Consider the following 14,344-nt stretch of genomic DNA (forward strand, 5'->3'; position numbering starts at 1 on the left):
TTAATATAAACAACTGTAACCTTTGAAATACTGTTCCCACTCTCATAACATTTCCTTTTCTTGCTGTATTTACTCAGTTTCTAAGCAATTACTGCTATTTACACTGAGATGATTTGGCTATGGACTCCTGTCAGAACACACGTCTATGCTGTTCAATTGTATAAAGAAGGTTGTGTTGCAGATATTTCATTAACGTTTTCTTCTACATCTTCCTTTGCTAACTAAATCCTCTATTAATGCTTCCATTTAAAGCTCTATTAAAAAAATCTCTTTTGCTACACAATACTTCTGACTTTAATGTTATATCAATATTCCTAGTAATGTAAGCATAATGAAAGAGAAGAAGTAGCATTTTGGAGACAGAGATAAAACAATGTGAATCTTAAAGACCCACCTTAATAATTTTCATCTTGTGCCTCGGACTAGCTCTGTAGAATACCGCAACCTGTTAAAATACAGGATACACTAAAAATCTTCAACAGTAAGAAATATCAGAATAACCCATGTACTTGTAACAATGATTTTTTTTAATTAGCAGTTTAAACTGTATTTACTTTGTAGAGATCAAGTTTAAGCAATATACCATATGTCTGTTAAGATACTCATTTGACATGGTCATTTCAAACTTTACCAGTGGTACCACAGGAAATACACAATCTAAACAAGTTATCCAATTTATCCCATTATATTTAAGTTCTTAAGAGAAAACAGCCTTATTCTTGAAATGTTTCAGAGACAGAGAAAGGAAAAACTCTCTTGCATCTATTTCTTCACTACACTGGCGAACAACAAAAAAGGCCTTTTTCCTTTGTCCCGTGTTAAGGAAAGATAAAGAACAGCTGTTTCTCAATGTCTGTAGAACCTTTTTATTGTTGTTGTTTTTAAAGAGTAGTTAACAGTCTGCTCCTTCTCTTTTATTCCTGTTAATTCTTTGGATTCTCTTCCATTGTATCTCCAACAGTTATGATCTTCTCTCTCCAAACCATGCATTTAATCCCTTTTTCTGATCCCACCTCCTGGTCTCCTAATACCCCTTCACTGTGCCCCAAAGGCAGGCATCAACAACATCCCCTGTATCCTCCACTTTTCCACATTTCTCTAACCTCATTTTTCACAAACCAAGGCCATCCCTACAGTCCTCTCACATAGTTCCACCAGGAGAGCCTGCAGAGGGGTAGGTGTTTTGTTGCATGAAACTAGACTTCCTACTACCTAAAGGCATTCATTCACTGCTCTAGGTCACTCCTCCATGTTTTACAAATTTTTTTTTCAGATTTTTTTAAAAACAAATGCGACACTGTATTAGTTTCATGTGTACAACAGAGTGATTCAACAATTCTATACATTACACAATGCTCACCATGATATGTGTAGTTACCATCTGTCACCATACAATATTACTATAATACTACTATTTTCTTTTGCTGTGCTTTTCATCCTTGTGACTTATTTAATTTCCTCCTCACTGTCACTCTTTCCAACAACATTCCCAAGCCATGGTGATTTTAATATCTACATAATACATCATTCTCTTCCCTACTGCCCTAGAGGATTAGTTCATACTGTTTCCTCTCCTCATACTTTCAATTTATCCCCATTTCCAACCTCAGTCTCAGCTGACAACCTTGCTTCCCACTTCAAAGAAAACAGAAGCAGAAGAGAACGTCCATAATTCCCACCATCCAGTACCTGTATCCAGGCACGATCCTTGCCTTCTTTTTATTACTGACGAACTGATTATGCTCCTAGTGCAGGTCAAATATTCTACCTTCGGACCTATTTAAGATCACTGCTCCAGAAATTCTCCCCCTTCTCATATCAAAATCTCTTCCTCGCTGATGCAGCTTTACCATCAGTATATAACATGCTGTGATTTCTTCCATTTAAACAATAACAAAACTAAAAACTTCCCTTCTCATTTCGGTTGCCACCCTACTTTTCCCCTTCTCTTTATAGCAAAACTCCTCTTTACTTGTGGTCTCCCACTTCTCTCTTCTCATTCTTTCCTGAATTCATCCCAATTGGACCGTGGTCCCCTGAAAACCCTATTCAAGATTACCAAAGACCCCCCACCTTGCTAACACCAATGGTCATTTCTCTTCTGACTTATCCTCTCAGCAGCACCCTAACATAGCTGGCAATCCCCTCCTCCTGAAACACTGTCTTCGCTTGACTTCCATGACCACCCTATATTCTTCTGGTCTTCCTCCTACCTTTCTGGCTGCTCCTCTTGTGCAGGTTCCTCTGGACCTCCCTCAAGTCTGAATGTTGGAATATTCCACAACTTAGTTCTTAAAGTCTCCTCTATAAGAGGTCTAAGTATCCCCTACTTCTACCTAGGTGATCTCAGCCAGTCTTGCAGATTTCAATTTTATTTATTATTATGCATTTTGTCTCCAGCCCCAATATCTCTTCTAAAATCCAGACCAGTGAAATTAATCCACCTACCTATTCCACATTTCCTCTTGGATGTCTCATCTAAGACTTAAAAATATCACAAACGGAACCCTGTTATTTCCCAAAATACATGCTCCTTCATATCCTCTGTTAATGGTAAGTACATCGTCATAGTCACTCAGGCTCTAAATTTTGGGAGGCATCCTTGATTTCTCCCTTTCTCTCAGATGCCACAAGCAGTTTAACAGCAAATCTATTGGCTCCATTCTCAAATAAATCCAGAATTCAACCTCCTTCCTCTAATGCCAACACTCTGGGCCAATACTTGAACTGATTTCTTATTTCTGCCCTTGCCTCCTGCAGTCTCTTCAACAAAGTGACCGTAATGAAACTGTTAAAACAGAAGTCAGACCACATCCATCCTCTGCTCAGATCCCTCCAAAGACTTCCTATCTCCCTCAGAATGAATGCCAAAGTCTGTTACTACCAACCAAGTCCTGCATGAAGTGCATGCCTCCTCATTACTCACCTGAACTACACTACACCTACACCGGCCTCCTCATTGTTCCTGAAACATGCCATGCACACTCGCCTCAAGGTCTTTGCCCTTATGTTCCCTTAGTCTGGAATGCTCTTTCCTTAGGTATTGTATGGCCTGCCAGTGAGGCCTTTCCTAGTCATGTTATCTAAATATTCCAATCTACCTCTTCAGTCATTCATCTCTCTCTTTCCTGTTTTGTTGGTGCATTAGCACTTAATCTGACATAATGTATATATTTACTTATCTTAGACTATAAGTTCCATTGAAGGGAGAGATTTTTGTCCTATACCTTCAGTCCTCCATAGATACATATAAAATGAATTAATAAATCACTGAATGACTCTTAGACCATCATATAGACTGTTCTCAGGTTTCTTCCCAATTTCAATAAAGGTCTAAAACAAATGAGGATTATTTTCTTAGGCAAAAGACTCAATTTAACTGTAATATCACATTATTACATATGTCTAGGTCCTCTAGGTACTATGAATCACATAATTCGTCTTTGGAAAATATACTTCCTTTAAAAAAAAAAAAGCTGAAAAATCCAGACTCATGAGTGTGTCTTTAAAAAGGACGAAGCTACATATGCATTGAAAGTATACTAGCTGTCTTTTAAGTGAAAATCCTACATTACCACAGAAATTAATCATGTAGCACACAGTGCTGAAGTACAAGAGTGTTACCAAAGACCACAGATTTACGGAATATTTAAATAAAAGGTTAATTACCAATACTCAGGTTGAACAGAGTAAAATTTTGCCTTTGTTCCACTGCAAATCTTTGAAACACTGCAAATCATTCCACCATAGCCACTGTAGGTTATCACTGACAATGGCAGTGAAGATGCCAACTGTTGGACTGAAAGCGTATTTCTTTTGTACAGTACCAAATTACCTGACATGCACCCAGTATACCTACCAGGTGATACAAGATTTTAGTGTTTCAAAGCTTTGATGGCAGCTCAAAAATTAGAGCAGCAGTTTTGAGACTAAGGAGATCTCAATGCAAAACTTGAGACTCACTTGACGTTTTGCGTGTGCTACAGAGTAAAATTGGTTCTTAAAGCGCCAGAAGGGCAGGTCAATCTTTTTAGTTGACTAAAAACACTAAATTTAGTGACACAAAATTATGGCCTAAAGAAATGAGATTTAAAACAAAACAAAACAGAAAGGACTAAAGACTGAGCTACATCACTGTATCACAGAACTAGGATTAAACTTGGGGGTAACTGAATTTCCTCTATTCATAATCTTTTCACCTTTATCATGTTTCTCTACCTAGAAAAAAAGAATACATTGATTAAAGGTAAAAGCACACAACAGAATCTCTGTAGTTTGGGAACAAGAGGGGAGAGGACAGAATGAAGACAGGATGGTAAAAGGACAGTGAAAAAAGTAGTAGAACTTTGTCAGAAAAGGAGAGTGTTTAGGAAATAATATGGGAGAGAAAAATGAATATCATCAAAAGGAGGGAGGAAAATCTATGTATTTTTCTCTTCTCATGCCTTCTTTTCAGTGTCATATTTGTGGTTAGCACTCAGAGTTCTAATAGACAAGGGTGTTAGGGAAAGGAAGTTATAAAAAGAAGAAAACAGGAAAATACTAAAGGAGAGGTTAATGAAAAACGCTCCTGGCATTAAAATAACCTGTTACAGTTTCCCTAATCTTCCAGGAAAGATAAAAAGATACCTGATGCACTGAAGAAAAAAAAAAATAGAGGTGACTGAAATAAAATATTTACAACCTTCCAAAAATTAAATAGCACACAGACTGGGATGAAATTACAGAGATTTGGTTAATAGGTTTGGTAGAAATACAATTGGAGGTACTACTATAAAAAAAACAAAGAAGAAAACAATGTCCACTTTTATCACTGGGAAATACAGGACACACTGGAAGAATTCATAAACAAAAAACAATGAGAACACCCAGATGACTTTATAAATAATTAAGCAAAATTCAGTTTCCATACTACTCTTTAATTAGCTCTAATAGGACAGAGCAATCTTAGATCTGAAATATGACTGAATTAAGGAAAGAGAAAGCTAAAAAACATTTCAATAAGGAAAAGAGTTAAGGCGATTTAGCAGATGTGGGAAAATCTCAGTAAAGCTGGCAATTTAGAAGAAAAGTTTTTTGCTTTTAACACTAATAAAAGAAAAGCTATTCAAACTGATATGAAGTAAAAACATCGGACCAAGTATACATATTGGCTATAAGAGAGTTCCATAAACACAAGATGAAGTGGGAAAGAAAGCAAAGTTGGGGGGAAAGTGGAGTCCAGCTAAGTCCAAAGAACTAAAGCAATTCATTAATAATATTTGGACAAAAGATTTAGGTATTCAAAAGAAATACCTGGAAGGAAGCCCTGGTATTTATGGAATTCCTCTTTAGAGTAGGATGACTTTAAGTAATTCAAAAAGCTTCTCACAAGACTTAGGTTTTATATTGTTTTAGTCTCTTTGGCATAGCATCAGGATATCTGCCATAATTAATGCACAAAAACTCTTATCTGGAAAAGATGTAATTTGTCCAGGCTGATGGTGTAATTTGTAATTTGCAATTTGCTACTTCTTTCTCTAAGTACCTTTAAGTTGGTTTCCAGAATTCATTAGCATTTTTATCAGAGAGCCCAGAAAATGAACCAAGAAAGCAAATAAAATGAAACTTCAAATCTGTCAGTTTCACTACTTGTTACCATCTCTGGGAATAGGTTTGGACAAAAAGGTTGAACAAAGGTCTAATGGGAAAATGTTTAATTAACTGCAGATTTCACATATATTTACTAATGTACACTCTGCCCCAATACCCTAGGGTAACCTAATACAGAATTTATTTCAGCAATAAATGTCAGGAAGAAACTATCAGGAAAGGACACACACACACACACACAGTCCCATTCAAATATGGAAATAGCTTCCTCACTAAATGTAAAATAAAGCAAATGCCCACACTGCTCCCAGATGCTCTGAAAACAGCATTCATGAATAACTACAGCTTGAGAAACAGAAAACATAAACGAGGGGCGCCTGAGTGGCACAGCGGTTAAGCGTCTGTCTTCGGCTCAGGGCATGATCCCGGCGTTACGGGATCGAGCCCCACATCAGGCTCCTCCGCTATGAGCCTCCTTCTTTCTCTCCCACTCCCCCTGCTTGTGTTTCCTCTCTCATTGGCTATCTCTATCTCTGTCGAATAAATAAATAAAATCTTTAAAAAAAAAAAAAAGAAAACATAAACGAGTAAAACAGTACATGTCTACTAGTAACTATACCTAAAGTCTAACCACAAGTGAGGCTGGAGGTCTAGGGACTTAATGCTACTGTATGAAGCAGTTTGTGGCAATATAAACTAAAACCATCTCAGAGGACAATTTACCAACAGATCTTAAGAGTTTTATAAATGTGTTGGTCATTGGTCCAATCATTTCACCTGTAGGAATTTATTCTACAGAAATAATCAGAGATGGACAAAAAGTCGTGTATAATAATTTTCAATGAATCAGTAAGCAACAGATGAACTCAGAGTCACACAGTCCTGGGCTCCAGTCCCAATGCTACTGCCACCACTCATCAGCTCTGAGACTTCAAGTAAGTATCCCAAATTCTCTGGGCCTCAGTGTCCTCATCTATAAAAAGGGGACTCCTTATCTTTTATAAGATGGCTATTAGAAGTAAATAGTTAATGTATGTAATATATGCATTGCTTGGCACATAGTAAATGGTTGCTTACTGTTATTATCCTTGAAGTATTGTTTACAGTAATAAAAAATAAATGGAAGCTAAAATTTCAACAAGAAAATGATTTTATAACCATGTATTTGCCATGTGTTTATACACAGACAGTATACCCAAGCAAAATCTTGTGCACCAATTAAAAACATGCTTTACAATAATAATTAACGATTTCAGGAATGCTGAAGTTATGTTAAATGAATATTCACGTTTATAACACTATAAAGTTCCAACCAGGTTTTCTTAAACACATTTTTTAAAGACATAGGTTAATTTATTTTATTATTTTGGATGCTCTGTGGGTGCACAACCTCTGAGTATCTGGACTGTATTACAGGCAGTTTCCATTCTAGCTTTTACTTTTCTAGGTTTTCAGTTTTTCTACAATGAACACATACTACTAATAAATAAATTTTCTAATCAGAAAATTGTATTATAAAAAGCTTTAAATTAAGATGTGGAAATAAGTTGAATGTAAATTAAGTGAAGAAGGTAGCACATTTTATTACTGTCAACAAATAGGTAGAATATGCCTAATAAAGTAAAGGTCAGATGATAAGCACTTATTTTAAAGGATATACAAATATATGTGCATAAACAGGTCAAGTAACAACAAGTACAAGAAATTCAAGCTATCAAGAACTTAGATACAATAATGCTGCCTATCCTTTATGGGTCCCTTCCTATAGGACCTATGTACCCACAAATCAGGCTTTGCAAAGGGTCCCCCACAAGCATCCTAAGATAATAAAATAATCTTACACCTGAAGGCTCTAAAGAAGTTACTGTGTTAAGGAAGAGGAGATACTTTTCCTATAAATAATCTGTTAGAAAAGAATTACAATCAAAGGTAAAAAGGCATTTTAAAGGGGAAAAAAAGCAGTCTTTTTTTTTCAGCTTTTAACTAAAAGAAAAAAAAGACTGTCTTTTCAACAAATGGTGCTGAAACAATTGAACATCCATATGCAATAAATTGAACCTTAACCCATTTTTCACATATATACACAAAAATTCAAATTGGATCACAAACCTTAGTGTAAAATCTAAAAATATTAAGACTTGCAAGAAAATATAGGTAAAAAAATATCTGTGACATTCAGTTAAGCAGAGTATTCATAGAGAAGACATCGAAATCATGATCCATAAAAGAAAAAAAATGATAAAATAGACTTCACCAAAATTTGAAACTCCTGCTCTCTGAAAGAGTGTTAACAGAATAAAAAGATAACCCACAGACTAGGAAAACCTATTTTCAAATTGAGTATCTGCTAAAGGACTTGTATCTATAATATATAAAGAACTCTCAAAATTCAGTAAGAAAACAGACACAATTTTTTAAAAATAGGCAGGTCAAGAGATATATGAATGGCAAATAAGCACATGAAGATAGTCAACATCATTAATTGTGAGGAAAATGGAAATTAAAACCACAAGAAGATAACACTATCTACTTATTAGAACGGGGTGTGGGAGAACTGACAATGCAGAGCAATTAGAACTTTCAAACACTGTTGGTGGGAGTGCAAAATAATAAAGCCACCTTGTAAAATAACTTGGCAGTTTCTTACGAGGTTAAGCATATATTAATGTGACCCAGCAATTACTCTTAGGTATTTACCCGAGAGAGATGAAAATTTATTTTCATACAAAAATCGAAACACAAATGTTTATAGTAGCTTTAGTCACAATCAACAAAACTGGAAATAATAAAAATGTCTTTAAACCAGTGAACAAGTAACATTCACCCAAACATTGAATACTACTCATCAATTAAAAGAAAGAACAAATCAATAATATACACAACCAACATGGATAAATCTCAAAGTATTATGCTAAATGGAAGAAACAGATCCAAAGCCTCATACTAAAATGATTCCATTTTTAGAGCATTCTGGAAAAAGGCAAAACTATAGGGACAGAAAACAAATTAGTGGTTGCCAAGTGCTAAAAGTAGAGAGAGGAGTTGACCATAAAAAGACACAAGAGAATGTGGGGATATGATGGAACTGTTCTGTATCTTGATTGTGGTTGGTTACAAGACTGCATGCGTTTGTCAAAACTTAAAACTGTACATTAAAAGGGGTAAATTGTACTGTATATAAATAATACCTCGATTTTTTAAAAAAAGCATTAAATACTCATGCCACATTTAAAACAAAAGGGTAAGAAATACAAAGTAATGGTCTCTCTCCACTCTATAAATACAATTCAACCACTCAACCTCCATAGAACCTTCCTCAGAGGAAAGCTGATTCCTGCTAAAGTTAACAATCTGCTCTGGTATTCGTAATGATCATAAATACTCTCACACATCATAAATATTCTCAGTGATAAGACTGACTTCGATGGTAAGATTTCATTTCATGATCTGGATCAATAAATTAGATGGTCCTGTCCCCACTGCTCTCAGTTTCATGAAGGTTACAGTACAAATGGTAACACTCAGAATAAGGTCTTTTCATCTAAAAGGCTTTAAGCTGAGGCCTACCTTTGGTACTATTTGTGAAAGCTGCTGGACATCCATTGCATCTATTTCTTCTCCTGAGACTGACTGGGAAGTTTTGGAATACAATCCCAGACGACTAGCTAAAGTGAAATGGGAGAGAAAACATAATTGAACAAATTAGTTTTGCTTGCTAGGCTAGTCAACATAATATTCACTTAATATGATTTGTTATCCATTCTCTTCTTAAGTACAAATTGTCTTTATACCAAGGGATCACAAGACAAATTACCAGTAAGACAAACCTATCTGAATTAGTAAAAAGTCTGGGTTTTTTTATTTTTGTTTAAATTTAAGAATAAAAAGAGTTTTCACAATTTAACCCAAGAACTGAAACAGGGCCAATCAGGTTTTGCTTAGTAGCTCAATTTTAATAAAGATCAGAACACATTTTAAGTAGAGTCTAAAGCCAGACAAAACAGTGGTGGATCTGTGGTAATCACAGTTATATGTAAAAGATAATAGATGTTGAAAAGTTTTTCTAGGTATAATCTTCCCAAAAATGTTATATTTCTGGTGATGTATTCTTCTTAGATAACACAGAGTGTGAAATTCCTATCCCAGTCTCTCCACATATTAATAACATCACAATTAATGGACTTTAGCAAACTGTTTAAATTTATGAGTAAGAATCACAGTTTACAAACTCCAGGAGATTAACTTTCGGTGCTCTTTTTCCCATATATTTGGGGAAGGGGGGATGCAGAGGGAAAGGGAGAATGAGAATCCCAAATAGGCTCTATGCCCAGCACAGAGCCTGATGTAGGGCTCGATCCCATGACCCCAAGATCATGACCTGACCCGAAATCAAGAGTCATATGCCTAATGAACTGAGCTACCCAGGAGTCTCTCCTCTTCTATTTCTTAAGATAATCTTAAATGGCATTCAAACATCATAAGCACATACACGATGTAACAAAAGAATGTAGACACAAGCTATTTTCTTTCAATCAGGTATAAGTCAAAGTCTGCTTTGAAAATTATCCTCAAGTTTAAAGGGAAAACTCAATTTCACGTTTCCTTTCATGTGCATAATCTAGTGCTTTTATCCAACAGCACAGTGGATTATGAGGTTAAAAATAGCTATTCTTTTGTGAATAAAACATATGTGATTTCCTAACAGTTTAGTTACGTATTCAATTAATAGTACTACTTTTTAACCTAAAATAAATTTTTGCCCACATTTTTATATAAAGTATGAATAAAAGTCCATTTTAATTGTACAATGTCAGTATTATGCGTATACACTTTATATCTAGTGGTTCACAAAGCTATGCACTGCAGTAAATTTAAGAGAAATATAAAAAAAGCAGGGGAGAGCAGTCTAGTTATACCGATTGCAATTGCAGTCTCCTGTGAGTCTCCAGTAATCATTTTTATCGATACTCCTGAGGCAATGAGTGTTGTAACAGCTTCTTTCACACCAGTTCTAGGAGGATCAATGATTCCCACCAGGCCAAGAAATGTCAGCTGTCCCAGTTCAGGCCCAGAAGCTAAAGCAAGAACTGAGGAAATAATAAAATCCAAAAAAGAAAATGTAAGTCACTAATGCATTACAATTTACTTGACAAAAGCTAGAGACAAAGAAATCACTGAGACTATAATGTCAATCTAGTTATTATATAATCATTAACTATAAAAATTATTACATGTTAACACATTAGTTTAATGGTTCTAGATATGAGGTTGCTTAAAGCTATTAAAAAATTAAAAGGAATAAGACTAAAGAACTGTTAAGCAGAAAAGGCAAATAAGGAGTTAATAAAGAAAGTTTTTACAAAGTGACTACACGCAGTTCCTCTAAACATCAACTATTAGCTCTTTAGAAAATATAATTCAGTATTTGGAGAAATTATGGGTTTGTTGAGCTTTGAAAGTCAGTTTTAAACAGACACTGATGAAGGGGGTTGCAATGAATGTATCTTCATCTTTCCATTTTATAGGTCTCCAGAACAATTGAACAGCTTGAAGAGAAGGCTATATTAATTAATTATACACAACATATGACAATTTTGTACGTGACAAACCCTGGGAGGTAAATCAATCTGTAAAGTGACTGCACAAACACTAGTAACAGTAGTTTGGATTCTTTCACTCTTTTCATAACATTAGTAAGTATTTCTTATTTGTAACTTTGGTTCTCTAAGAATATCTAACACCACCAAATCATATTGGGAGTTTCCCGTCATCCTCGGGCACTTCAAGATAGAACACAAAACACTGTCCATTTCCAAATATCATTTAGCTTATTCTCAGAATCCTGGAACTTCTGGTAACTACCTTATGAGTCAAAGGGATGTGTCCCCACCTGGAATATTATTAGACTGAACAATTTACCAGAGAAAACACAAAAAAGCACACTAACTAAATAAATGTATCTCATGGAGAAACTGAAAAGCCATAACCAGATCACAAGCAGTATCCATTCTTACTCAAGCAGAAAGTTTGAAGGATTAAATATATTTGGAAAACCAAGGTTAGAGGCAAATGGCTTCTATTTTCCCAATGTCAGAGTCCTATACCTATTTATGTAGATGTGAGCCCCAAAGGCATTTACAAAACCTGGAGAGAATGAGACACTTGATAGTGCCTGGTGTTGGAACAGAAGCAACGACAACAGAAAGGAATAGTGAGTATCAATTCGTCTTTCAGCAAAACCTAAGAAAGGGCGATCAGCTCCTGGCACTCTCAGTGGAGAGGTGGAATTAGCCTAGCGTATCCTGTATTTATTTGTTTGCTTCCTTAGCACAAATGAAGATCTACTGCTACTGTTTGGGGTAAGATTAGGTAGACCTTTTTCATGAGGAGGGTCCCTGACTAAAACATAAAAACGAAACATACTCTAATTTCAAAATCAAAAGAGTCATGTGTATTTAAGAAACTTGTATTTTATAAGATGTAACCTGAAACTTCTATTTTATAAGATGTAACTTAAGTACATATCAAGTTAAACCTTAAGTCTTTCTGTTCCCATTATGGTAATTTCAGGAGGAGGAGGAAAGTGGAGGTTAGCCAAAGGAAAAGACATGAAGCAAGAGACAAATGACCAGTATGTTTCCCTAAAGCCCTGTGAAAAAGAGATTTTCTCCTCTAACAACTCTGGTCTATTTCACAATGTTACAACACCAAACCACACATACACAAACCTCCATGATCCTTCGGATGAAAAGAGTTAAAATTAAAAAGTGTGAAACCTCTGAAACTTCTTTAGCGTCTCTAAACCCAAGTCAACTTTGGACCCTCTTGCTGTGAACTGCTAAGAACAACAAAACTTTGCCTTCAAAGCTACAAGAATATCTTTCTAAACCTAGCTCATTATAAGAGCAGAAATTCTGAAGATCTATCCAAATATGTTATAACCACAGAGAGCCCTTGCTTAAGTGAACCATGAATAAGAGGAGTGTTTTTTATATTAAGTTGCTTCCTCCTCCCAGGATTGTGCTTGACTTTCATTCTGTAAAAATAATAAGATTAAGGAGGCCAAGTCTTCCAATTTCCTTGAGAGAGACTATTTAAGTATAATATTCCCTACAAGCGAGATGACTACCCAGAAGGTAAAAACCAGGTATGGCCCCAACCCTTGCTTCTTCAGTCCTACACATGCTGTCCTAGGAGAAACAGCCTAATGTGCATGTGCATAGCAGACCCTCTCTCCCCATCACTGTTCAGTCAGCAACACGGACATAAAGCAGAATCTGGACACTTTTTTTTTAAATGATTTTTTATTATATTATGTTAGTCACCCTACAGTACATCGAATCTGGACACTTCTTTCCTTTCTGGTGAATGGCAAGGGAAGGTCAGCAGGAGAGGAACAAGTAAGCAATCACCTCAGTTTAAAGGACAAATTACAGGCTTAAACTGTTAATATTTAGGAAACTATTTTAGATCTATTAATAAATAAGACAGTCACAAAATGATGAAATAAGAAAGGAGTAATATCACTTTACCTTCCTCCATCAAGAAAAACTTGTCTAAGATAAAATTTCTATCACCTACTCAGAGACCAATGCAGGTCTGTAAGCAGAAATTTCACATTTTGCTACATTCCCGACTTCTTGTGTTCTGGGGGCCAAATAGCCAACTAAAACATAATAGTTCAGAAATGGCAGTGTTCTACAAAGCCTGGGATAGAGTTGGACAGCTCAGATGTGAAGCACCATATCATCTAAAATTAAAAGGCGGCATCACTGAGGAGGGTATGGAATGGGAGAAATAGGTGAATGGGATAAAGAGAGAGAAATTTCCATTTATAAAATAAAAGGTCATGAGGATGAAAAGTACAGCATAGGGAATATAATCAACAGTATTGTAATAAGGCTATATGGTGACAGATGGTGACCACACTATTAATGGTGAGCACAGTGCAATGTATAGACTTGTTAAATCAATATGTTGTACAACTGAAACTAATATAACATTGTATGTCAACTCTATTTCAATTACAGAGAGAAAGAGAGAGGGAGGAAGGGAAGGAGAGAGGGAGGGAGAAAGAGGAAGGAAGGAAAGTAGGGAGGGAGGGAGGAAAGAAGGGAGGGAGGAAGAAAATGGCAATGGGAAAGGAAGGAAGGAAGGAAGGAAGGAAGGAAGGAAGGAAGGAAGGAAGGAAGGAAGGAAGGAAGGAATAAAAAAAGCATTACTTTTCCACCTCAGGGGACATGCTGAAATGGCCTTACCTCGGAGCCCTGCAGAGCCCATTCGTGCCTTCTCTTGTTGGTAGAGATCTCTCTGTTGCTGGGTAAGTGTCAAGGTTTGCCCTTTGCTGTAGTATGTAGTACAATACTTAATCACTTGTTCATAAGCACCCTTCATAAAACAAATCTCTGGTCCGTCCTAAAAAGAAAAAACAGCAAATAAATTCAAGTTAATTTCAACTTATACATATCTGCCACTGGAATCCAACAACACATGGCATGCATTTCTCATAATCCCCCAGCGAAGTTACTCAAGCCTAACTATGGCTTTGAATGGCACTTGAACTCTGAAGATTAAAAGCTCATTTGTGGAAGTTTTCTTTACCCTCTATAGAAAACAGCATCTACTTCCCCCACCCTCACCTCCACACACTGAAGGCAATGCTATACGAAGCCCTAGATTAGGCGTTCTGAGGTTTGGGAAAAGGAAAGAGATCTATCATCAGCCCACAAGCAGTGGTTCAGGCTTTCCATTA

The 14,344-nt window shown here is 36.0% G+C and overlaps 1 protein-coding gene across 5 annotated transcripts in view; it reads right to left on the reverse strand.

Moving 5' to 3' along the window:
• The window catches only part of ATP2C1 (ATPase secretory pathway Ca2+ transporting 1), a 160,714-nt gene that overhangs the window by 22,665 nt on the left and 123,705 nt on the right, over window positions 1-14,344 (reverse strand). For all 5 annotated transcript variants that reach the window (XM_057315964.1, XM_026497001.4, XM_057315966.1 and 2 more), the window contains exons 17-20: window positions 13,851-14,007; window positions 10,509-10,679; window positions 9,160-9,257; window positions 395-445 (exon numbers count right to left, since the gene is read on the reverse strand). In XM_057315964.1, the coding sequence (XP_057171947.1) occupies window positions 395-445; window positions 9,160-9,257; window positions 10,509-10,679; window positions 13,851-14,007 (477 nt within the window). The remainder of the gene's footprint in view (window positions 1-394; window positions 446-9,159; window positions 9,258-10,508; window positions 10,680-13,850; window positions 14,008-14,344) is intronic.

This window comes from Ursus arctos, unplaced genomic scaffold (genome assembly GCF_023065955.2).
Source record: "Ursus arctos isolate Adak ecotype North America unplaced genomic scaffold, UrsArc2.0 scaffold_20, whole genome shotgun sequence".
NCBI lineage: Eukaryota > Metazoa > Chordata > Mammalia > Carnivora > Ursidae > Ursus > Ursus arctos.